This window comes from Oncorhynchus gorbuscha, linkage group LG13, assembly GCF_021184085.1.
Source record: "Oncorhynchus gorbuscha isolate QuinsamMale2020 ecotype Even-year linkage group LG13, OgorEven_v1.0, whole genome shotgun sequence".
Taxonomy (NCBI): Eukaryota; Metazoa; Chordata; class Actinopteri; order Salmoniformes; family Salmonidae; genus Oncorhynchus; species Oncorhynchus gorbuscha.
In genome coordinates this window covers 45,021,238-45,046,320 of record NC_060185.1, presented here as the reverse complement: position 1 = coordinate 45,046,320, position 25,083 = coordinate 45,021,238, and the positions used below count along the sequence as shown (strand labels likewise).

The 25,083-nt window shown below is 48.3% G+C and overlaps 1 protein-coding gene across 3 annotated transcripts in view; it reads left to right on the top strand.

Annotated features, from left to right (window-relative positions):
* LOC123992968 (rap1 GTPase-activating protein 2-like) overlaps positions 1-25,083 on the top strand; it is a 158,539-nt gene that overhangs the window by 18,858 nt on the left and 114,598 nt on the right. The window contains exon 1 of one of the 3 annotated variants that reach the window (XM_046294656.1): positions 2,751-2,767. The exons of the other annotated variants lie outside the window; for them this stretch is intronic. Within the exon in view, the coding sequence (XP_046150612.1) occupies positions 2,751-2,767 (17 nt within the window). Of the gene's footprint in view, positions 1-2,750; positions 2,768-25,083 lie in introns of those variants that run through there. 3 annotated transcript variants of the gene reach the window in all.

Sequence of the window (25,083 nt, the reverse complement as noted above, 5' to 3'; positions counted from 1 at the left end):
CATACTGGAATTGACCCTACAGTGCTGAGGGGATGGTTGACTGCCTCTCCTGTTATGATGAGCATGGCAGGCAGCCAGACACACACAAACTGAGGCGCTGTGTGCGTAGGTGTTTGCGTGATTGTGTTTACCTGAGTGGAGGAAGCCCGCCTCAAGGAGTCTTGCTAATAGGGCATGGGTGGGGAAACTCGAGCCCATTCAATCCGGACCGCGGGAGGTTTGAGTAAAAAATTATATTTATAATAAATGCAATTTAAAAAAGAAATATATCTTGTATTTTCTGTATTGTATTTGCAGAGCTCCCTTGTAAAAGACACACTGGTCTCGATGGTGACTGATTAAATAAAGATAACAATATATTGTGCATTTGGAAAGTATTCAGACCCCTTGACTTTTTCCACATTTTGTTACGTTTACAGCCTTATTCTAAAATTGATTCAATATTTTTTTCATCAATCTACACACAATATCCCATAATGACAAATCGAAAACGGGTTTTTAGAACAGAAATACCTTATTTACATAAGTATTCAGACCCTTTTCTATGAGACTCGAAATTGAGTTCAGGTGCATCCTGTTTCCATTGATCACCCTTGAGATGTTTCTACAACTTTAATTGAACTCCACCTGTGGTAAATTCAATTGATTGGACATGATTTGGAGAGGCAGACCTGTCTATATAAGGTCCCACAGTTGACAATGCATGTCCAAGAAAAAATCAAGCCATGAGGTCAAAGGAATTCCCCGTAGAGCTCCGAGACAGGATTGTGTCGAGGCACAGATCTGTGGAAGGGTAGCAAAAAATGTCTGCTGCATTGAAAGTCCAAGAACACAGTAGCCTCCATCATTCTTAAATGGACGACGTTTGGAACCACCAATACTCTTCCTAGAGCTGGCCACCCGGCCAAACTGAGCAATCGGGGGAGAAGGGCCTTGTTCAGGGAGGTGACCAAGAACCTGATGGTCACTCTGACAGAGCTCCAGAGTTCCTCTGTGGAGATGGGAGAAGGAAAAACATCTCTGCAGCACTCCACCAATCAGGCCTTTATGGTAGTGGCCAGATGGAAGCCACTCCTCAGTAAAAGGCACAAGACAGCCTATCCGAAATCCCGATGTGGCCCTCGAGCCAAAAACGTAGCCCACCCCTTTAATAGACGTTGCCGTAGCGACGAGAGGTGGATTTTGTGGTAAAGCTATAGATGTAGTAGTCTGTGTTATCCTCCCGTTGGACATGTACATTGATCCGGATTCGGCTTCACAACCGCACAGCTATTCATAGCCGCCCATGGAATGACCAAGTTCACTGCCACGCACAGACACACATCAATTTGTTTATTCTTTTTCTCTTCCTTAACTTCTCATCCTCTCATTGATACATCTACCCTTTCCACTCTCCCTGTCTCCTTGACGGTGAGTAGAACCAGGAGGAGTACACCCTACTCTGTGGTCCGTTGGAGACCCTCCAAATCAAGGCTGCATCCCAAATGGCACCGTATTCCCTACGTGGTGGGCTACTTGTGGTAGCGCACTATGAGTGGTGCACAATGTAGGCAATAGAGGTGTATTTTAACATGCCGCCCCACACAGGATATGTTGAATAAGGTTGGCCTGTTGCCTGTCTGTTTGTATAATGCTGTTTGGAGTGGGCCTGAATATGAATGAGGTAGTCGTGACTGAGTGCGGGCCATGCTCCTGCTTTAACTGTACTGACTAGTGCTGGTCAACTGGCTGACTGGGTTGTTGGGCTGCTGGGTGTGCGTGTCTGTGTGTGTCTGTCTGTGGAAGGCTGAGCAGGGAGCAGTGGAGAGCCAGGTTCCCGCTGCCACTGTAGCTCCCTGGAGCTCCCCACTGTGTGCCCCCCAAGCGAGGTCACGTACCCGGGCATGCTGGTGAGAGAACAGGGGGCCGTGGTGGAGGGAGAGGGGGAACTTCAACGCAGCTGGCTGCAGGTGTGTGTCTGTTGTTCACCGGCTGCTGTAGAGCTGTCGCGCTCGCCGTCCTTCCCCCCTCGCTCACAGCTCTCATTAGAGCCCTGTGTGTGTGTGTGTGTGTGTGTGTGTGTGTGTGTGTGTGTGTGTGTGTGTGTGTGTGTGTGTGTGTGTGTGTGTGTGTGTGTGTGTGTGTGTGTGTGTGTGTGTGTGTGTGTGTGTGTGTGTGTGTGTGTGTGTGTGTGTGTGTGTGTGTGTGTTTTGGTGTAGTATAATTGTTTTGGTGAGATTTTGCCCATTTCTCTGAAATCATTAAACAAATTCTGGAAAGTCAAAGCCTTTTTAGTACAGTATGTATTACTGTTTGTGTGTGTGTGTGTGTGTGTGTGTGTGTGTGTGTGTGTGTGTGTGTGTGTGTGTGTGTGTGTGTGTGTGTGTGTGTGTGTGTGTGTGTGTGTGTGTGTGTGTGTGTGTGTGTGTGTGTGTGTGTGTGTGTGTGCTGGCTTACTTGCATGTCAGAGCAGGTCAGTGTGGATTTGCTGATGGACCAAGCGGGCGATGCTCCTGCGGATATAAGAGGCTGTCAACAACTCCCTCCCCCTCTCCCTCCTTTCTAGCCTCCTCGTTCCCCTGCCACTACAAAGAGATCTCTCTGCATTCAATTGCACCCAAAGCACACCACCTCATTAATATTGCTATAATCAGGGCTGAGTGTGTGTGTGTGTGTGTGTGTTGTGTGTGTGTGTGTTTGTGAGGAGATAGTGAGGACAGACAGAGGGTTGAAAGGAGGAGTGGAGGTCGGGTAACTCGCACCGTGCAAAGATGCCTCGCAAAATGTGGTGAGTCCTCTCCTTTCTCCGTCTGCGTTTACCTTCTTTTTTGTCTGTTTGTCTCTTTTTTGCCGAAAACGGTGTTTGACCTGAGGCGTTTTTCTTGTGGAAGATGGAGAAAACACCCATAATACGTACCACTCCCCAGTCATTATATAAACATGCTTCTCTGGATGCTGAGAGCCCGTCTGTCTGTTGACAGGTAAAAGTTCACTGTGTTTTTTTCTTGTCTCCAGGTGTCATTAAGGAGCATTTTTCTAATCTAGAGTTTTTTTGTCAACAGTTTTCATAGGTTCATGTTTTTTTTACCAATCTCTTTTCTTACGTTTCACACTTTTCTCAGAAAGTCATCTTGGGTTGAAATGTTTAAACTATAGCTACGGTATTGAGATTATCAATGACTTCCATGTCTGATGTGTGGACATATGCTGCGTCTCAATGGTACCCGATTCCCTTTACAGTGCACTACTTATACTGCACTACCCACCTTCCTTTCCTTTTCCAGAGCCCTCTGGTCAAAAGTAGTGCACTATAGGGAATAGGGTGCCACTTGGGATGCGGCCATACTGTCAGAGCAGGAAGGTGATGGACAGACACACTGTCATGTCAGATGAGTGTTGTCGTGATCCTCTTCTCTGCCTGCTCTCTCTGCCTAACCCTCTCCCCTCTGTTCCCCTCTCCATCTCCCTCTCTCCCTTTCTCTCCACCTCCCTCTCTTCCTTTCTCTCCACCTCGCTATCTCCCTTTCTCTCCACCTCCCTCTCTCCCTTTCTCTCCACCTCTGTCCCCTCTCTCTCTCTCTATCTCTCTCTCTCTGTGACTGACTGTGCACTGTGCAGATGTTGATCCTATAGGGAGATGTGATGTGCTGTATGTCCACCGGGGCTGCAGCTGCTGCTATTATCACTATAATCCTACAGGAGGCAATTAGGAGCGGTGCAGCAAGGCTAATTCCACATTATCCCCCACTGAACCCCCCTTAGACAGTACTCACACACACACATTTATATATGCATGCACGCGCACACAGACACACACACACATACACACACACACAGGAGTGCACGTGTGCATCTGCATGTGAGCTGGTTTTCTTGGAGCAGCGATAACATGTCTGGCTCCGGCCCTTTTGGATGCCTGGTTCACACTTCACCACGGGACCTTCACTTCATTACCCATATTATTATCTGAGAGAAGTCGTTTTTTGGGGCTAATTAATCCGTTTGCAACAGGTATAAATGTTGACCATATTCAAGGCTCGGAGACCGATTCTAAAATAAATGACTCACACAATGCAGCTGACACCGTGCTCCTCCAACCGCCAACATCACAGCAAACGTGTCAACAGCGGGGGCTATTATCCATCTGAGAGGAAATCGTGTTTGTTTCATCATTTTTTTTGTTGCCCAGGTGGAAATGTTAACTGTCTGCAAGGATCAGCGGAAGCTATTTTTGGAGCGTGGCATTTACTCTCTGCTAGGGTTTTTTTGGGGGGAGGGGTCCTTAATTTGGAGGAGGGCTGGGTAAGCAAGCAAATGTCCACCTGTGCTTGTTCGGTCTCCTCTCTCGCAAGGGAGGCTTTTGTGTTGTGTTGTCCCTGACATGACCTCTTTTGTCCTACACTGCACACCATAGTGTGCCCATTTAACATTATCAAGTCATGTTTGGGTGGTGGGAAGATTCTACAGGCTCATTCTCCTTCTTATTTAAGGGAAAGTTATTACGAGGCATGCGTCGGCTGAGCGTGAAATCGGTTGAGAACTGATTCCGAGAGTTTATGGGTTTCGTGAAGGAGGTGATAGTACCACACCCGTCCCCCTTTAACCTCAAGACGGAATTTACCTTTCACACCTTCACCTTCCTCACTCCTCCACCCCGCCTCCGAAGATTCAGAACACACTGAACACGAGGCCTTTCTGCTCAGAGACATTGGCCCCCATCTGCGTGCCTGTTCTGATGTCAAATGCAAGACTGTTGTATATTGAGGGCTAAGTCCTACTTTGAGATCTGTGTCACTAATGTACAGTAATGCATTGACGTAAATATAACTTTTGTACATTAGATAAGGTTATATCCAGTGGTGTAAAGTACTTATGTAAAAAAATACTTTAGTCCTATTTAAGTAGTTTTATTTTGGTATTTGTACATTACGATTGATATTTTTGACTACTTTTACTTAATTCCTTAAGAAAATATTGTACTTTTTACTCCGTACATCCAACAGTCCTTGTTACTTTTTGAATGCTTAGCAGGACAGGAAAATGGTCCGATTCATGCACCTATCAAGGTAACTGATCATCGCTACTGCCTCTGATCTGGTGGACTCACTAAACACACATGCTTCGTTTGTAAATGATGTCTGAATGTTGTAGTGTGCCCCTGGCTATCCGCAAATTAAAATAAAAATAAAAATGGTACCGTCAGGGTTGCTTAAGATAAGGAATTTGAAATGATTCATAGTATATTATAGTAATTACATATACTTTTGACACTTATAGTATATTCAAAACCAAATACTTTTAGATTTTTACTCAAGTAGTATTTCACTGCATGACTTTTACTTTTATTTGAGTCATTTTCTATTGATGTATCTTTACTTTTACTCAAGTATGACAAATGGGTACTTTTTCCACCACTGGTAATATCTAAATTTAGGCTACTGCTCTGTCTGCAGTTGTTTTCCCCCAATCTGCTGTTCTCCTCGGCTTCCTTCAAGAGCGTTGTATTATACAAGCCTTAACCAGTCCAATGCTCTTTTAATTGAACTGAACAGATGCATTCACATGAGTTATCTGTTAACCAAGCTCACCCTGTGAATCACATTTGCCTTTGAGGCCTCTTTTTCATTTAGTGACCTGCAGTGTTCGTCTGTCGCTGCCGTCAACGTGTCTTATATGTTTTGCCCACTGGAGAGAACCAGAGGAGTGAGTCAATGTATTTCCAGTCTTGTATTGAGTGGAAACAACACGTCCCCATGTTATTTCGCATCACTCCACTAGAGGGAGGTGTGTCCTTGCTTCTCCTCAACTCAACTCAAATCAAAGTTTACTTGTCATGTGCGCCGAATACAACAGGTGTAGTAGACCTTACAGTGAAATGCTTACTTACAAGCTCTAACCAATAGTGCAAAAAAAGGTGTGTGTGTGTGTGTGTGTGTGTGTGTGTGTGTGTGTGTGTGTGTGTGTGTGTGTGTGTGTGTGTGTGTGTGTGTGTGTGTGTGTGTGTGTGTGTGTGTGTGTGTGTGTGTGTGTGTGTGTGTGTGTGTGTGTGTGTGTGTGTGTGTAGGTAAGTAAAGAAATAAAACTACAGTAAAAAGACATTTGAAAATAACAGTAGCAAGGCTATATACAGACACCGGTTAGTCAGGCTGATTGAGGTAGTATGTACATGTAGATTGGTTAAAGTGACTATGCATATATGATAAACAGAGAGTAGCAGTAGCGTAAAAAGAGGGGTTTGCGGGTGGTGGGACAGAATGCAGATAGCCCGGGAGCACTGGTTGGTCGGGCCAATTGAGGTAGTATGTACATGAATGTATAGTTACAGTGACTATGCATATATGATAAACAGAGAGTAGCAGCAGCGTAAACTCCTGGGCATTAAAGGCGCTGTACGGTCAATCCAACCAAGCAGTGTTGGTTGGTGCTGATTGGTTGTGGAACAGGAACTGCTGGATCTCACTTGACGGCGCATGTAACACTTATCACTTCCAAATATCTGAGATTCATCCAAGAGGTTAAGAAATGTTGTCCTCAACCACAGACTTGAACAAAGACGTTTGTTTCTGTGAAGTTTAAAATGCGCGATACACAGTGAAGGTGACTGAAAAATGATGCACCATCCTCGATCTTCTCATTGCCTCCGTGGGGAAGCTCCCTCCTCTTGGTGATCATCTCCGATTGCTCTGACTGACTGCGTTTTGAGACGTAATAATATCTCCGGAGCAACACGTGTCTTAAACCAAGGAGCCCGGGGGGATGGCTGAGCCTGTTGCCACGGTAACAGGACAGACTAAAACCTTATCGTCACGTGTTCATCACCCGAGGGATCTTCCGCTGGCCCCATAACCACGGAGATCGGATCTGGGGTCCATGGCGACCACGGAGCGTTCTAATCTGTGTTCCGGAGTGCATTGGTTACCATGGGGAGAGGTTGCTGAAGGGTCATGGAGGCAACGGCACGTTGTGCTACAGGGCGTTTAGGATGTGGTCGCATAATCTGTTTGACGATGAAAGCTATTGACCCCTTGGAGGTAACGACTGGATATCCTATTAACCATGTCTGTCTGTGTATGCCATCCGTTCACTCAATGACGTGACGGATTGGTCTGGTGCTGGAGCTGAAGAGAGAGGAGTGGCTAGGCTGCATGTGTATTACAGGGTCTGTTGTAAGGCACAGTGCTTGTATTTGCTGGATCTTCTAGGTAGAGAGCTGCAGTCTCTGATGACACTGAATATCTCCCTGAAGGTTAGGCTCACTGCCTGGTGGTAGAATTACAAAAATGCAATAGTACACACTCACTCCGGCACACACAGACACACACACACACGCACACACCAGATCACCTGTTTTACGGTAAACTCTGTCTCCTCGGCCTAAAACCTTCAGTGGGCCAGCTGCCTCTTTTGAATAAATATTTACTCCTTCACTTTCCCACTTGCTGGGCGCTGAAGCTCTGATAAGGGCACCAGCTGCCCCCTTGGTTTTAATGTAGCTTTTAAAAGGACCCATAAAGTGGCCCCTGGCCTATCGAGAGCCAGCCTCTGTGTCCAACGGCTGAGTGGACAGGGTAAATGCACACATGCATGGGCTAAATGGTCAATGAACCCCTCCCTCTACTTTTACACACACACACACACACACACACACACACACACACACACACACACACACACACACACACACACACACACACACACACACACACACACACACACACACACACACACACACACACACACACACACACACACACACACACACACACACGGGTGGGGTGGTTGGGAGAGAGAGAGGGAGAGATGAGATGTGGCGAGATGTGCTTTTCATTTCTCCTACCCCCTCGCTTTTATATGTCCTCTTCATTGTGGAGGCTCTTGAGCCGGTCGGCGTAGCAGACAAGCACAGCAAAACGCTTCGTACAGTACAATTGGCACACATGTATTTGACAATGTGTTATTATTGAAAATAGCTTTGTAACGACGGTCAGAAATCAAGGAATAGTTCTTCCAAATGGCTAAATAAACAATGTTCTTTTATTAGTTGAAACCATGTAAATCTGTACTGTGGGCCTAGGGATTTTCTTATCCTGTTACATTCAAGCTCATGGAAAACAGAAATCAGACCCTTCATTTTAGATGCCACGCTTGATTTTGACACTGAGCAGTGTATCTGTTGTCCATACACTGTATCCTCCTCAGTGTTATTATGTGTCTCTTTCCTTTCAACAAAGTCAGCCACTGTTGCTGTTGGAAACGAGCGCCGAGGAAGCAGGGAGCTGTGTGGTAACAAATGCACGTCCGAGCAGCATGTTAAGCCTCTCCTTCAGCCTCAACCAGAGAGAAAAGAGAGAAGAGCTCCGACACTGACAGATAGTGAGGCCACGATAACGAGACAATGTTACTTCACAGTGGTTGAACGTCCAGACAGAAAGAGAAAATAAAGTCTTCCTTTCTCTCAGATTTCTCCATTTATTTTGGCGGGGCCCTTAAGGTTGCCCTTTCTTCTGCTTCCCTTGAGACTGGCTTTAGTGTCTAAACCGAGTGAAAAGGAAGAGAGATGGAGACACAGGGGAGGAGATGTGGTGATGTAGTACCTTTTAGAGAAAAGGACAGACGGGGAAAAAGAAGATAGATTGTGAGAGGGAGAGAAAGAAGAAAAAGAGAATGATGAGAGAGAGAGCGCCAGCCTTGGGCACCAATGGCACACGGTTGCTTAAAAATGCATGGGTTGGCTTAGAAACGCTGCCGCACTCCATGCATGATTAGTGACAGACGTGTTTCCCCAGCCCAGCATTAGAGTGACAGATATAAAATATAAAATAATAGTATTTTCATTGTCTGATCTCTGTTGACCTCAGTGAGGACATTTTGAGTGTATGTGTTTTGGTCTGTGCGTGCCTTGCATGCCTGTCTGTGTTCACTCTATGACACTTTTGGGTTAGAGACATTCACAAGACGAGCAGCTGTCCTTTCACAGACAGCCCCAGCAGAGAGACAGAGAGAGAGACACTGGTATGTTGGGGATGGAAAGTGCTTGGCTGGACTCTGCTTGGTTGGTATCGGCTGGGGTGGGCTGGACTCTGCTTGGCTGGTATCGGCTGGGGTGGGCTGGACTCTGCTTGGCTGGTATCGGCTGGGGTGGGCTGGAGTCTGCTTGGCTGGTACCGGCTGGGGTGGGCTGGACTGGGCTCATACAGCTGTGACACTGAAACACATAGAGAGCTGAGTCAGGTTTGTAGGCCTCCTTGCTCGCACACGCTTTTTCAGTTCTGCCCACATATTTTCTATAGGATTGAGGTCAGGGCTTTGTGACGGACACTCCAATACCTTGACTTTCTTGTCCTTAAGCCATTTTGCCACAACTTTGGAAGGATGCTTGGGGTCATTGTTCATTTGGAAGACCCATTTGCGACCAAGCTTTAACTTCCTGACTGATGTCTTGAGATGTTGCTTCAATATATCCACATAATTGTCCTGCCTCATGATGCCATCTATTTTGTGAAGTGCACCAGTCCCTCCTGCAGCAAAGCATCCCCACAACATGACGCTGCCACCCCCGTGCTTCACGGTTGGGATGGTGTTCTTCGGCTTGCAAGCCTTCCCCTTTTTCCTCCAAACATAATGATGGTCATTATGGCCAAACAGTTCTATTTTTGTTTCATCAGACCAGAGGATATTTCTCCAAAAAGTACGATCTTTGTCCCCATGTGCAGGTGCAAACCGTAGTCTGGCTTTTTTATGGCGGTTTTGGAGCAGTGGCTTCATCCTTGCTGAGCGGCCTTTCAGGTTATATCGATATAGGCCTCGTTTTACTGTGGATATAGATACTTTTGTACCCATTTCCTCCAGCATCTTCACTAGGTTATTTGCTGTTATTCTGGGATTGATTTGCTCTTTTCACACCAAAGTACGTTCATCTCTAGGAGACAAAACGCGTCTCCTTCCTGAGCGGTATGACGGCTGCATGGTCCCATGGTGTTTATACTTGCATACTATTGTTTGTACACATGAACGTGGTACCTTCAGGCGTTTGGACATTGCTACCAAGGAGGAACTAGACTTGTGTAGGTCTGGGCTGATGTCTTTTGATTTTCCCATGATGTCAAGCAACGAGGCACTGAGTTTGAAGGTAGACCTTGAAATACACCCACAGGTTCAGAAGCTTCTAAAGCCATGACATAATTTTCTGGAATTTTCCAAGCTGTTTAAAGGCACAGTCAACTTAGTCTATGTAAACTACTGACCCACTGGAATTGTGATACAGTGAATTTTAAGTGAAATAATCTGTCTGTAAACAATTGTTGGAAAAAATTACTTGTGTCATGCACAATACATTTGTGGAGTGGTTGAAAAACAAGTTTTAATGACTCCAACCTAAGTGTATGTTAACTTCTGACTTCAACTGTATCTGTGTATGTCTGGTTATGTGTAGATATCATGTTGAATGTCCTTTATTGTCGGTGTGTATCATGTTTTAAGACTGAAACAATTACACACACACACACACGCACGCACGCACGCACGCACGCACGCACGCACGCACGCACGCACGCACGCACGCACGCACGCACGCACGCGCGCACGCAACTGAATACATAGTACAGTATGTGCATGTAAGACAAACAATTACACACACACACACACGCACGCACGCACGCACGCACGCACGCACGCACGCACGCACGCACGCACGCACGCACACACACACACACACACACACACACACACACACACACACACACACACACACACAGCAATATCTTTCTCTCAATACCTTTATCTCTCTCTCACACACACACACACTCCCGCAGGATCACACACCGACTCCCACAGAGATGGAACACACAGCTCTGTGTTTCTTATCTGCAGTCATAAATGACTTGCCAGAAATCTATTAAAACGGCAATTGGTGACCGTTCCATTTTGTGCGTCAGAGACGACAGAGAAAGTCTGCTTAGCTAAGCTCCAAACAAATCTCTCTCAAAGGAGGAATAATCCCCCCCCCCCCATATTAATATCCACACCTGGGGATGTTGTCACTAGTGTTTTTATTGTATTGTAACTGTGGATGTTCAGATTTGTTGACACAGCTATGGATGGAATACTACTGGAGGACTTTTGCAGTCTGTTGCATGGAACATTTCAGTAGGGTTTCAATAGCTTTGTAGGCTCATGGCAGTGGTATCACGGTATGTGAAATCAAATGGTCATGTTTCATCCCCTCATCTGTACCTCTCTCTCTCTCTCTCTCTCTCTCTCTCTCTCTCTCTCTCTCTCTCTCTCTCTCTCTCTCTCTCTCTCTCTGTCTCTCTCTCTCTCTCTCTCCCTCTGTCTCTCTCTCTCTCTGTCTCTCTCTCTTTCTCTCTCTCTCTCTCTCTCTCTCTCTCTCTCTCTCTCTCTCTCTCTCTCTCTCTCTCTCTCTCTCTCTCTCTCTCTCTCTCTCTCCCTCTGTCTCTCTCTCTCTCTCTCTGTCTCTCTCTCTCTCTCTCTGTCTCTCTCTCTCTCTCTCTCTCTCTCTCTCTCTCTCTCTCTCTCTCTCTCTCTCTCTCTCTCTCTCTCTCTCTCTCTCTCTCTCTCTCTCTCTCTCTCTCTCTCTCTCTCTCTCTCTCTCTCTCTCTGTCTCTCTCTCTCTCTCTCTGTTCTTCTCTTTCTCTGTCCCCCCCTCTCTGTTTTCTCTCTCCTCCTCCTTCTCTCCTCCCATCCTGGTGGCTGGCTCCCAGGACCAGGGTGGGCGAGGGGTTAACCCCGCTGTCAGCTCTGACTCTGTCATCCATCTCAGCAAATAGAATGAGAACCACGAAATTGATTTATGACACAAATGAAATAAATTACATTTTTGCCCAGAGAACGAAGAAAGAGAAGGGGAGACGGACTGACTGGGCTCACTGTCGCAGAACAAAACAAGTCTTGAGCTGTTCAATTCAGATATAGAGGGATAGAAGACGGGAGTGGGAAGGTGTGTGTATGTGTGTACGTCACAGGAGCCTGCTGAGGGGAGGACGGCTCATAATAACGGCCGGAACGGAGTAAATGGAATGGCATCAAACACATGGAAACCAGGCGTTTGATGTATTTGATACCATTCCACTATTCTGCTCCAGCCAATACCACAAGTCCATCCTCCCCAATTAAGGTGCCACCAGCCTCCTGTGGTGTACATATATGTGTGTGTGTGTGTGTGTGTGTGTGTGCGTGCGTGCGTGCGTGCGTGCGTGCGTGCGTGTGTGTGTGTGTGTGTGTGTGTGTGTGTGTGTGTGTGTGTGTGTGTGTGTGTGTGTGCGTGCGTGCGTGCGTGCGTGCGTGCGTGCGTGCGCGCGTGTGTTTGGAGGGTATGAATACAGTAGAAGCTGACTCTTCTTCCCGTAGAGGAATGAGAGAAACAATTCCGTTCCACAGCCCCAGAGCGACGTAGCAGCAAGGCGAGCACTAGCGATGAGCTAAATACATTCTGATTACATGACACTGCAATCACTGCTCATAATAGAAAGGGTATTTGTTATTCCTCACACATTTGTATTACTGTCATCTGTTTTAGCTCAGTTGGTAGAGCATGGCGCTTTTAGCACCAGAGTAGTGGGTTCGATTCCCTGGACACACCCCATACGTCAAATATAAGCACGCGTGACTATAAGTCGCTTTGGATGAACGCGTCCGCTAAAAGACATATGTTGTTTTTAGCCTTAGTTTTCTACAGCTCTTCGTTTGACACGCGTTAGAGACCTGGCCTCGGTTTCATCTTTCTTCACCTCCCCCTCCGTTTTAACATATGGCCCCGGAGAGCGGCAGCAGTTCCAGACGACTGTGTGATCTCGCTCTCCGTAGCCGATGTGAGTAGGACCTTTAAACAGGTCAGCATTCACAAGGCCGCGGGGCCAGGCGGATTACCAGGGCGTGTACTCGGAGCGTGCGCTGACCAGCTGACGGGTGTCTTCACTGACATTTTCAAACTCTCCCTGACCCAGTCTGTAATATCTACTATGTTTCAAGCAGACCAACATAGTCCCTGTGCTTAAGAACGCCAAGGTAACCTGTCTAAATGCACTCACATCTGTAGCATGAAATGCTGGACGTGACTCACATCGACAACATCATCCCAGACACCCTGGACCCAGGTACCGCCCCAACAGATACACAGATGACGCAATCTCTATTGTACTCCACACTGCCCTCTCCCACCTGGACAATAGGAACACCTATGTGAGAACGCTGTTCATTGACTACAGCTCAGCATTCAACACCATAATACCCTCCAAGCTCATCACTGGGACTGAACAACTCCCTTTGCGACTGGATCCTGGACTTCCTGACGGGCTGCCCCTGGTGTTGAGGGTAGGCAACAACACATCCGCCACATTGATCCTCAACATGGGGGCCCCTCAGGAGTGCGTGCTTTGTCCCCTCCTGTACTCCCTGTTTACCCATAACTGTTTACCCATAAACAGTACCATAACTGTTTACCCATAACTGTTTACCCCTGTACTCCCTGTTTACTCCCTGTTTACCCATAACTCCATTACGTTTTCAGACGTTTTCCTCTTCCCCCTCAGAAGACTGAAAAGATTTGGCATGGGCTCCTCAGATCCTCAAAATGTTCTACAGCTGCACCATTGCGAGCATCTTGACTGGCTACATCACCGCTTGGTGTGGCACTGCTTGGCATCTGACCCCAAGGTGCTACCTGGGGCAGTGCGTACGACCCAGTACACCAGTGGGGCCCAGCTCCCTGCCATCCAAGACCTCTATACCAGGCGTTGTCAGAGGAAAAACCTAAATATTGTCAAAGACTCCAGACAACCAAGTCACAGACTGTTCTCTCTGCTACTCCACGGCAAGTGGTACCGATGCACCAAGACTGGAATCAACAGGACCCTGAACAGATTCTAATCCCAAGCCATATGAATGTATTGTAGTTAACGGAATAGCTACCCGGACTATCTGCATTGACACTCTTTGCACAAAAGCTTTTGACTCATCACATACTGTACGCTGCTGCTACTATTTATGATCTATTCTGTTGCCTAGTCACTTTATCCCTATCTATATGTACATAGCTACCTCAATTGCCTCGTACATCGACTTGGTACCGGTAGCCCGTGTATATAGCCAAGTTACTCATTGTTTATTTATTACATTTTCTATATTTATTCCTTTGCATCGTTGGGAAGGGCCCGTAAGTAAGCATTTCGCCTGTTGTTTACGAAGCATGTGACAAATACAATTTCATTTGATTCGATTATTTGTTTGCAAAGGTTAACCAACAGGTGCCTTAGAAAGTTGCCTGGTAATAAGGCGTCATTTGTGCGTCATTTGAGAAGTGGGTGTCACCAGAGGTTTCCGTCACATTGCCTGGCTACAGAGGGCACAGATTAACCCGTGATGGATGGGGTGTCAGACAGGCAGTGCACTGGGCAGCAGAGGAGGGGTCCTAATGGCCGTCTGGGCTGAGGTGAGGAGAGGCGATTAGGTGAGGCATTGTGGAAGAGTGATGAAGTGCTGCCAGCCAGCCAGCTGACGGCCCTTTGGAGATTCAGAGCAGAACTGAGAGAGAGAGACATCGGAGTGAGGGGAAAGTGAAACGGAGAGAGAGAGAGAGAAAGAGAGAGAGAAAGAGAGAGGAGAATGGAGAGAGCAAGAGAGAACAGAGAGAGGGAGAGGAAGAGGAGAGAACACACAGTCCTCAGAGGCTCCTCACGGCCACCCGACAGCTTTATGGCTACTTCCTCTTTTGTTTATTGCTCTTATATCCCTTGGCTTCAGCCCAGTAGGAAGCTGTGTGTTTGTTTGTGTGTGTCTGGGTGTGCGCACGCACATACCTGCCTGCATGCATGCTTGTATCTGCATTCATGTACTGTATGTTGGTGTGTGTTAGTGCGTTTGTGTGGCTTCTGTGCATGGCATTTTAGCTGTAGAAAGTACCCTGAGGGTGTCCCCTAGCTTAGCAGAGCCAGTGTTACTCACAGCAGACACTGGAGCTGTTCAGAGCCTCAGGTGACATTGGGGCAAGAACACAGTCCTCCCATCTAGTAAATCACCTTCAAATAATTACAACACTCTGAGTTTGTGTCCCTCAAAGACACTGGAAATGCATTGGGTGATGGGGAAAGGACCTGCCTCACCTTACCCTTCTCTGGGACTGAAACTGACTCTGTTGGCACTTGTTCCCCCAATGGAAAGTTCCAGAGCTGCTACATCTATTGCTTATTTGTCACGCCTAAACTTTCTCCTCTGCTCCCTCTCTCCTCCTTTGCCATCTGTCGCTTCTTGACAAACACATGGTGTCTTGTTTGGCGGACTCAGCAGCCCCTCGCACTCTGGGCCTCATCCCTATCTCTATGAGGAATGATGGCGGGAGGGAGAGGGAGGGAGGGAGGAAGGAGACAGGGAGAAATAAACAGAAAAGCATGCAGAGTGAGAGAGGGGGAGAGATGGAACGATAGAGGATGAGACACCGAGAGAAAGAGATGGGGAGGGAGAGATAGAACGATAGAGGATGAGACACCGAGAGAAAGAGATGGGGAGGGAGAGATGGAACGATAGAGGATGAGACACCGAGAGAAAGAGATGGGGAGGGAGAGATGGAACGATAGAGGATGAGACACCGAGAGAAAGAGATGGGGAGGGAGAGATGGAACGATAGAGGATGAGACACCGAGAGAAAGAGATGGGGAGGGAGAGATGGAACGATAGAGGATGAGACACCGAGAGAAAGAGATGGGGAGGGAGAGATGGAACGATAGAGGATGAGACACCGAGAGAAAGAGATGGGGAGGGAGAGATGGAACGATAGAGGATGAGACACCGAGAGAAAGAGATGGGGAGGGAGAGATGGAACGATAGAGGATGAGACACCGAGAGAAAGAGATGGGGAGGGAGAGATGGAACGATAGAGGATGAGACACCGAGAGAAAGAGATGGGGAGGGAGAGATGGAACGATAGAGGATGAGACACCGAGAGAAAGAGATGGGGAGGGAGAGATGGAACGATAGAGGATGAGACACCGAGAGAAAGAGATGGGGAGGGAGAGATGGAACGATAGAGGATGAGACACCGAGAGAAAGAGATGGGGAGGGAGAGATGGAACGATAGAGGATGAGACACCGAGAGAAAGAGATGGGGAGGGAGAGATGGAACGATAGAGGATGAGACACCGAGAGAAAGAGATGGGGAGGGAGAGATGGAACGATAGAGGCAGAGACACCAAGAGAAAGAGATGGGGAGGGAGAGATGGAACGATAGAGGATGAGACACCGAGAGAAAGAGATGGGGAGGGAGAGATGGAACGATAGAGGCAGAGACACCGAGAGAAAGAGATGGGGAGGGAGAGATGGAACGATAGAGGATGAGACACCGAGAGAAAGAGATGGGGAGGGAGAGATGGAACGATAGAGGATGAGACACCGAGAGAAAGAGATGGGGAGGGAGAGATGGAACGATAGAGGATGAGACACCGAGAGAAAGAGATGGGGAGGGAGAGATGGAACGATAGAGGATGAGACACCGAGAGAAAGAGATGGGGAGGGAGAGATGGAACGATAGAGGATGAGACACCGAGAGAAAGAGATGGGGAGGGAGAGATGGAACGATAGAGGATGAGACACCGAGAGAAAGAGATGGGGAGGGAGAGATGGAACGATAGAGGATGAGACACCGAGAGAAAGAGATGGGGAGGGAGAGATGGAACGATAGAGGATGAGACACCGAGAGAAAGAGATGGGGAGGGAGAGATGGAACGATAGAGGATGAGACACCGAGAGAAAGAGATGGGGAGGGAGAGATGGAACGATAGAGGATGAGACACCGAGAGAAAGAGATGGGGAGGGAGAGATGGAACGATAGAGGATGAGACACCGAGAGAAAGAGATGGGGAGGGAGAGATGGAACGATAGAGGCAGAGACACCGAGAGAAAGAGATGGGGAGGGAGAGATGGAACGATAGAGGATGAGACACCGAGAGAAAGAGATGGGGAGGGAGAGATGGAACGATAGAGGCAGAGACACCGAGAGAAAGAGATGGGGAGGGAGAGATGGAACGATAGAGGATGAGACACCGAGAGAAAGAGATGGGGAGGGAGAGATGGAACGATAGAGGATGAGACACCGAGAGAAAGAGATGGGGAGGGAGAGATGGAACGATAGAGGATGACACACCGAGAGAAAGAGATGGGGAGGGAGAGATGGAACGATAGAGGATGAGACACCGAGAGAAAGAGATGGGGAGGGAGAGATGGAACGATAGAGGATGAGACACCGAGAGAAAGAGATGGGGAGGGAGAGATGGAACGATAGAGGATGAGACACCGAGAGAAAGAGATGGGGAGGGAGAGATGGAACGATAGAGGATGAGACACCGAGAGAAAGAGATGGGGAGGGAGAGATGGAACGATAGAGGATGAGACACCGAGAGAAAGAGATGGGGAGGGAGAGATGGAACGATAGAGGATGAGACACCGAGAGAAAGAGATGGGGAGGGAGAGATGGAACGATAGAGGATGAGACACCGAGAGAAAGAGATGGGGAGGGAGAGATGGAACGATAGAGGATGAGACACCAAGAGAAAGAGATGGGGAGGGAGAGATGGAACGATAGAGGCAGAGACACCGAGAGAAAGAGATGGGGAGGGAGAGATGGAACGATAGAGGATGAGACACCGAGAGAAAGAGATGGGGAGGGAGAGATGGAACGATAGAGGATGAGACACCGAGAGAAAGAGATGGGGAGGGAGAGATGGAACGATAGAGGATGAGACACCGAGAGAAAGAGATGGGGAGGGAGAGATGGAACGATAGAGGATGAGACACCGAGAGAAAGAGATGGGGAGGGAGAGATGGAACGATAGAGGCAGAGACACAGAGAGAAAGAGATGGGGAGGGAGAGATGGAACGATAGAGGATGAGACACACCGAGAGAAAGAGATGGGGAGGGAGAGATGGAACGATAGAGGCAGAGACACCGAGAGAAAGAGATGGGGATGGAGAGATGGAACGATAGAGGCAGAGCGAGAGAGAGAAGGAGAGATGGGAAAAGAGATGGAGAGTCACATGGATCGGGCGGGGGGGGGGGGGGGGGTGAATTCATTGTAATGACACATGGTCACAGGGCAGGGCTACAGTATGTCCTACCACAATGTGTCCCACTCACTAGAGCGGAATTAATGAACAGCTCAGCCTGAGGGCAAAATCTTTAGGAATTGGATTGTAGAGACTCTATATCTCTTGATTCACTCTATTTTATAATGTGTATTTCAAGTAACAAGGTATGTTCCATTTGACAATCTGAGCACTGGCTTTTCCTTCACTCTACGGTCCAACTCATCCCAAATTGGGTTGAGGTCGGGTGATTGTGGAGGCATGGTCATCTGATGCAGCACTCCAACACTCTCCTTCTTGGTCAAATCGTCCTTACACGCCTGGAGCTGTGTTGGGTCATTGTCCTGTTGAAAAACAACTAAATATAAGTCCCACTAAGAAAAGAACTGATGGGATTGTCATGTTTTGTCATTGATTATCATGCCTTGTCCCTGTTCTTCTCCTTCTATTCGTTTCCCTCTGCTGGTCTTATTAGGTTCTTTCCCTCTTTCTATCCCTCTCTCTCCCCCTTCCTCTCTCACTCTCCCACTCTCTCTTCTCTCTATCGTTCCGTTCCTGCTCCCAGCTGTTCCTATTCCCCTAATCAATCATTTAGTCTTCCCACACCTGTTCCCGATCCTTTTCCCTGATTAGAGTCCCTATTTCTCTCCTTGTTATTCGTTTCTGCCCTGTCGGTTCCTTGTCTAGAATTCATCGTGCTGTGTTTGTGTATCGCCCTGTCGTGTCGTGTTGTCCTCAGATGCTGCGTGGTGAGCAGGTGTCTGAGTCTGTTTGGTTCAAGTGCCTTCCCGAGGCAACCTGCTGTTCACCTGCTGTTCAAGATCGAGTCTCCAGTTTGTCCTCGTCATTTCGAGTGAAAGTTGTGTTTTTTGATTGTATTTACTTTACTGGATTAAAGACTCTGTTTTCGCCAAGTCGCTTTTGGGTCCTCTTTCACCTGCATGACAGAAGGAACCGACCAAGGAATGGACCCAGTGACTTCAGACGCTCGTTACACTGCCGTCGAGATCCAAGGAGCCATGCTCGGCAGACACGAGCAGGAATTGTCTGCTGCTCGCCATGCCGTGGAGAACCTGGCCGCTCAGGTTTCCGACCTCTCTGGACAGTTCCAGAGTCTTCGTCTCGTGCCACCTGTTACTTCCTGGCCTGCCGAGCCTCCAGAACCTAGGGTTAATAACCCACCTTGCTACTCCGGGCAGCCCACTGAGTGCCGCTCCTTTCTCACGCAGTGTGAGATTGTGTTCTCTCTCCAACCCAACACATACTCTAGAGAGAGAGCTTGGGTTGCTTACGTCATTTCACTCCTTACTGGCCGGGCTCGAGAATGGGGCACAGCTATCTGGGAGGCAAGGGCTGATTGCTCTAACAAGTACCAGAACTTTAAAGAGGAGATGATTCGGGTTTTTGACCGTTCAGTTTTTGGTAGGGAGGCTTCTAGGGCCCTGGCTTCCCTATGCCAAGGTGAACGGTCCATAACGGATTATTCTATTGAGTTTCGCACTCTTGCTGCCTCTAGTGAGTGGAACGAGCCGGCGCTGCTCGCTCGTTTTCTGGAGGGACTCCACGCAGTGGTTAAGGATGAGATTCTCTCCCGGGAGGTTCCTTCAGATGTGGACTCTTTGATTGCTCTCGCCATCCGCATAGAACGACGGGTAGATCTTCGTCACCGGGCTCGTGGAAGAGAGCTCGCATCAACGGTGTTTCCCTGCTCCGCATCGCAACCATCTCCCTCCTCTGGCTCAGAGACTGAGCCCATGCAGCTGGGAGGGATTCGCATCTCGACTAAGGAGAGGGAACGGAGGATCACCAACCGCCTGTGCCTCTATTGCGGAGTTGCTGGACATTTTGTTAATTCATGTCCAGTAAAAGCCAGAGCTCATCAGTAAGCGGAGGGCTACAGGTGAGCGCAACTACTTAAGTCTCTCCATCAAAATCCTGTACTACTTTGTCGGTCCATCTACGCTGGACCGGTTCGGGTGCTACATGTAGTGCCTTGATAGACTCTGGGGCCGAGGGTTGTTTCATGGACGAAGCATGGGTTCGGAAACATGACATTCCTTTCAGAGAGTTAGAGAAGCCTACGCCCATGTTCGCCTTAGATGGTAGTCATCTTCCCAGTATCAGATTTGAGACACTACCTTTAACCCTCACAGTATCTGGTAACCACAGTGAGACTATTTCTTTTTTGATTTTTCGTTCACCGTTTACACCTGTTGTTTTGGGTCATCCCTGGCTAGTATGTCATAATCCTTCTATTAATTGGTCTAGTAATTCTATCCTATCCTGGAACGTTTCTTGTCATGTGAAGTGTTTAATGTCTGCCATCCCTCCCGTTTCTTCTGTCCCTACTTCTCAGGAGGAACCTGGCGATTTGACAGGAGTGCCGGAGGAATATCATGATCTGCGCACGGTCTTCAGTCGGTCCCGAGCCAACTCCCTTCCTCCTCACCGGTCGTATGATTGTAGTATTGATCTCCTTCCGGGGACCACTCCTCCTCGGGGTAGACTATACTCTCTGTCGGCTCCCGAACGTAAGGCTCTCGAGGATTATTTGTCTGTGTCTCTTGACGCCGGTACCATAGTGCCTTCTTCCTCTCCGGCCGGGGCGGGGTTCTTTTTGTTAAGAAGAAGGACGGTACTCTGCGCCCCTGCGTGGATTATCGAGGGCTGAATGACATAACGGTTAAGAATCGTTATCCGCTTCCCCTTATGTCATCAGCCTTCGAGATTCTGCAGGGAGCCAGGTGCTTTACTAAGTTGGACCTTCGTAACGCTTACCATCTCGTGCGCATCAGAGAGGGGGACGAGTGGAAAACGGCGTTTAACACTCCGTTAGGGCATTTTGAGTACCGGGTTCTGCCGTTTGGTCTCGCCAATGCGCCAGCTGTTTTTCAGGCATTAGTTAATGATGTTCTGAGAGACATGCTGAACATCTTTGTTTTTGTCTATCTTGACGATATCCTGATTTTTTCTCCGTCACTCGAGATTCATGTTCAGCACGTTCGACGTGTTCTACAGCGCCTTTTAGAGAATTGTCTCTACGTAAAGGCTGAGAAGTGCTCTTTTCATGTCTCCTCCGTTACTTTTCTCGGTTCCGTTATTTCCGCTGAAGGCATTCAGATCGATTCCGCTAAGGTCCAAGCTGTCAGTGATTGGCCCGTTCCAAGGTCACGTGTCGAGTTGCAGCGCTTTTTAGGTTTCGCTAATTTCTATCGGCGTTTCATTCGTAATTTCGGTCAAGTTGCTGCCCCTCTCACAGCTCTTACTTCTGTCAAGACGTGTTTTAAGTGGTCCGGTTCCGCCCAGGGAGCTTTTGATCTTCTAAAAGAACGTTTTACGTCCGCTCCTATCCTCGTTACTCCTGACGTCACTAGACAATTCATTGTCGAGGTTGACGCTTCAGAGGTAGGCGTGGGAGCCATTCTATCCCAGCGCTTCCAGTCTGACGATAAGGTTCATCCTTGCGCTTATTTTTCTCATCGCCTGTCGCCATCTGAGCGCAACTATGATGTGGGTAACCGTGAACTGCTCGCCATCCGCTTAGCCCTAGGCGAATGGCGACAGTGGTTGGAGGGGGCGACCGTTCCTTTTGTCGTTTGGACAGACCATAAGAACCTTGAGTACATCCGTTCTGCCAAACGACTTAATGCCCGTCAAGCTCATTGGGCATTGTTTTTCGCTCGTTTCGAGTTTGTGATTTCTTACCGTCCGGGTAGCAAGAACACCAAGCCTGATGCCTTATCCCGTCTGTTTAGTTCTTCTGTGGCTTCTACTGATCCCGAGGGGATTCTTCCTTATGGGCGTGTTGTCGGGTTAACAGTCTGGGGAATTGAAAGACAGGTTAAGCAAGCACTCACGCACACTGCGTCGCCGCGCGCTTGTCCTAGTAACCTCCTTTTCGTTCCTGTTTCCACTCGTCTGGCTGTTCTTCAGTGGGCTCACTCTGCCAAGTTAGCTGGTCATCCCGGTGTTCGAGGCACTCTTGCGTCTATTCGCCAGCGCTTTTGGTGGCCGACTCAGGAGCGTGACACGCGCCGTTTCGTGGCTGCTTGTTCGGACTGCGCGCAGACTAAGTCGGGTAACTCTCCTCCTGCCGGTCGTCTCAGACCGCTCCCCATTCCTTCTCGACCATGGTCTCACATCGCCCTAGACTTCATTACCGGTCTGCCTTTGTCTGCGGGGAAGACTGTGATTCTTACGGTTGTCGATAGGTTCTCTAAGGCGGCACATTTCATTCCCTCGCTAAACTTCCTTCCGCTAAGGAGACGGCACAAATCATTATCGAGAATGTATTCAGAATTCATGGCCTCCCGTTAGACGCCGTTTCAGACAGAGGCCCGCAATTCACGTCACAGTTTTGGAGGGAGTTCTGTCGTTTGATTGGTGCGTCCGTCAGTCTCTCTTCCGGGTTTCATCCCCAGTCTAACGGTCAAGCAGAGAGGGCCAATCAGACGATTGGTCGCATACTACGCAGCCTTTCTTTCAGAAACCCTGCGTCTTGGGCAGAACAGCTCCCCTGGGCAGAATACGCTCACAATTCGCTTCCTTCGTCTGCTACCGGGTTATCTCCGTTTCAGAGTAGTCTGGGTTACCAGCCTCCTCTGTTCTCATCCCAGCTTGCCGAGTCCAGCGTTCCCTCCGCTCAAGCGTTTGTCCAACGTTGTGAGCGCACCTGGAGGAGGGTGAGGTCTGCACTTTGCCGTTACAGGGCACAGACTGTGAGAGCCGCCAATAAACGCAGGATTAAGAGTCCAAGGTATTGTTGCGGCCAGAGAGTGTGGCTTTCCACTCGCAACCTTCCTCTTACGACAGCTTCTCGTAAGTTGACTCCGCGGTTCATTGGTCCGTTCCGTGTCTCCCAGGTCGTCAATCCTGTCGCTGTGCGACTGCTTCTTCCACGACATCTTCGTCGCGTCCATCCTGTCTTCCATGTCTCCTGTGTCAAGCCCTTTCTTCGCACTCCCGTTCGTCTTCCCTCCCCCTCCCGTCCTTGTCGAGAGCGCACCTATTTACAAGGTACATAAGATCATGGACATGCGTTCTCGGGGACGGGGTCACCAATACTTAGTGGATTGGGAGGGTTACGGTCCTGAGGAGAGGAGTTGGGTTCCGTCTCGGGACGTGCTGGACCGTTCACTCATTGATGATTTCCTCCGTTGCCGCCAGGATTCCTCCTCGAGTGCGCCAGGAGGCGCTCGGTGAGTGGGGGGGTACTGTCATGTTTTGTCATTGATTATCATGCCTTGTCCCTGTTCTTCTCCTTCTATTCGTTTCCCTCTGCTGGTCTTATTAGGTTCTTTCCCTCTTTCTATCCCTCTCTCTCCCCCTTCCTCTCTCACTCTCCCGCTCTCTCTTCTCTCTATCGTTCCGTTCCTGCTCCCAGCTGTTCCTATTCCCCTAATCAATCATTTAGTCTTCCCACACCTGTTCCCGATCCTTTTCCCTGATTAGAGTCCCTATTTCTCTCCTTGTTATTCGTTTCTGCCCTGTCGGTTCCTTGTCTAGAATTCATCGTGCTGTGTTTGTGTATCGCCCTGTCGTGTCGTGTTGTCCTCAGATGCTGCGTGGTGAGCAGGTGTCTGAGTCTGTTTGGTTCAAGTGCCTTCCCGAGGCAACCTGCTGTTCACCTGCTGTTCAAGATCGAGTCTCCAGTTTGTCCTCGTCATTTCGAGTGAAAGTTGTGTTTTTTGATTGTATTTACTTTACTGGATTAAAGACTCTGTTTTCGCCAAGTCGCTTTTGGGTCCTCTTTCACCTGCATGACAGGGATGGCCTATCGCTGCAGAATGTTATGGTAGCCATGCTGGTTAAGTGTGACTGAGTCTTGTAACTCTAATGAACGTATCCTCTGCAGCAGAGGTAACTCTGGTTCTTCCTTTCCTGTGGCGATCTTCATGAGAGCCAGTTTCATCATAGTGCTTGATGTTTTTTTGCGACTGCACTTGAAGAAACTTCCAAAGTTCTTGAAATGTTCCGTATTGACTGACCTTCATGTCATAAAGTAATGAGGGACTGTCATTTCTTTTTGCTTAATTGAGCTGTTCTTGCCATAATATGGACTTGGTCTTTTACCAAATATACCACCCCTGCCTTGTCACAACACAACTAATTGGCTCAAATGCATTAAGAAGGAAAGACTGCCAAGAGCGTGCAAAGCTGTCAAGGCAAAGGGTGGCTACGTTAAAGATGATGATTCCATATGTGTTATTTCATAGTTTTGATGTCTTCACTATTATTCTACAATGTAGAAAATAGTAAAAATAAAGAAAAACCCTGGAATGAGTAGGTGTGTGTCCAAACCTTTGACTGGTACTTTACATGAAGCAGACATGGTGACAGACACACACACACACACACACACACACACACACACACACACACACACACACACACACACACACACACACACACACACACACACACACACACACACACACACACACACACACACACACACACACACACACACACACACACACACACACACACACACACACACACACACACACACACTTACATTCACGCAACCCCCAGACACCCAAGTGTGATGATGATGGAATGCTTGCACACCTATCCACAAGTGTGTGAGCCCCAGGGAGGGTTTAAGTGCTGTCGTTGTCCACTTGCCTCTTGAAAACAGGCTACTTCATCAGACAGACTGTCAAGAGAAAATGTGGAAGAAACATCTGGAAAAAGAGAGGAACAACAAAAACTAGGCAGTTGCTGAAACAAACACATACTGTATGATGCTCTTACTGTCATGTTTGTCATTTATTATCATGTCTTGTCCCTGTGCTCCCCATGCTATTCGTTTCCCTCTGCTGGTCTTATTTGGTTCTTTCCCTCCTTCTATCCCTCTCTCTCCCCCTCCCTCTCTCACTCTCTCGCTCTCTCTTCTCTCTATCGTTCCGTCCCTGCTCCCAGCTGTTCCTATTCCCCTAATCATCATTTAGTCTTCCCACACCTGTTCCCGATCCTTTCCCCTGATTAGAGTCCCTATTTATTCCTTTGTGATCC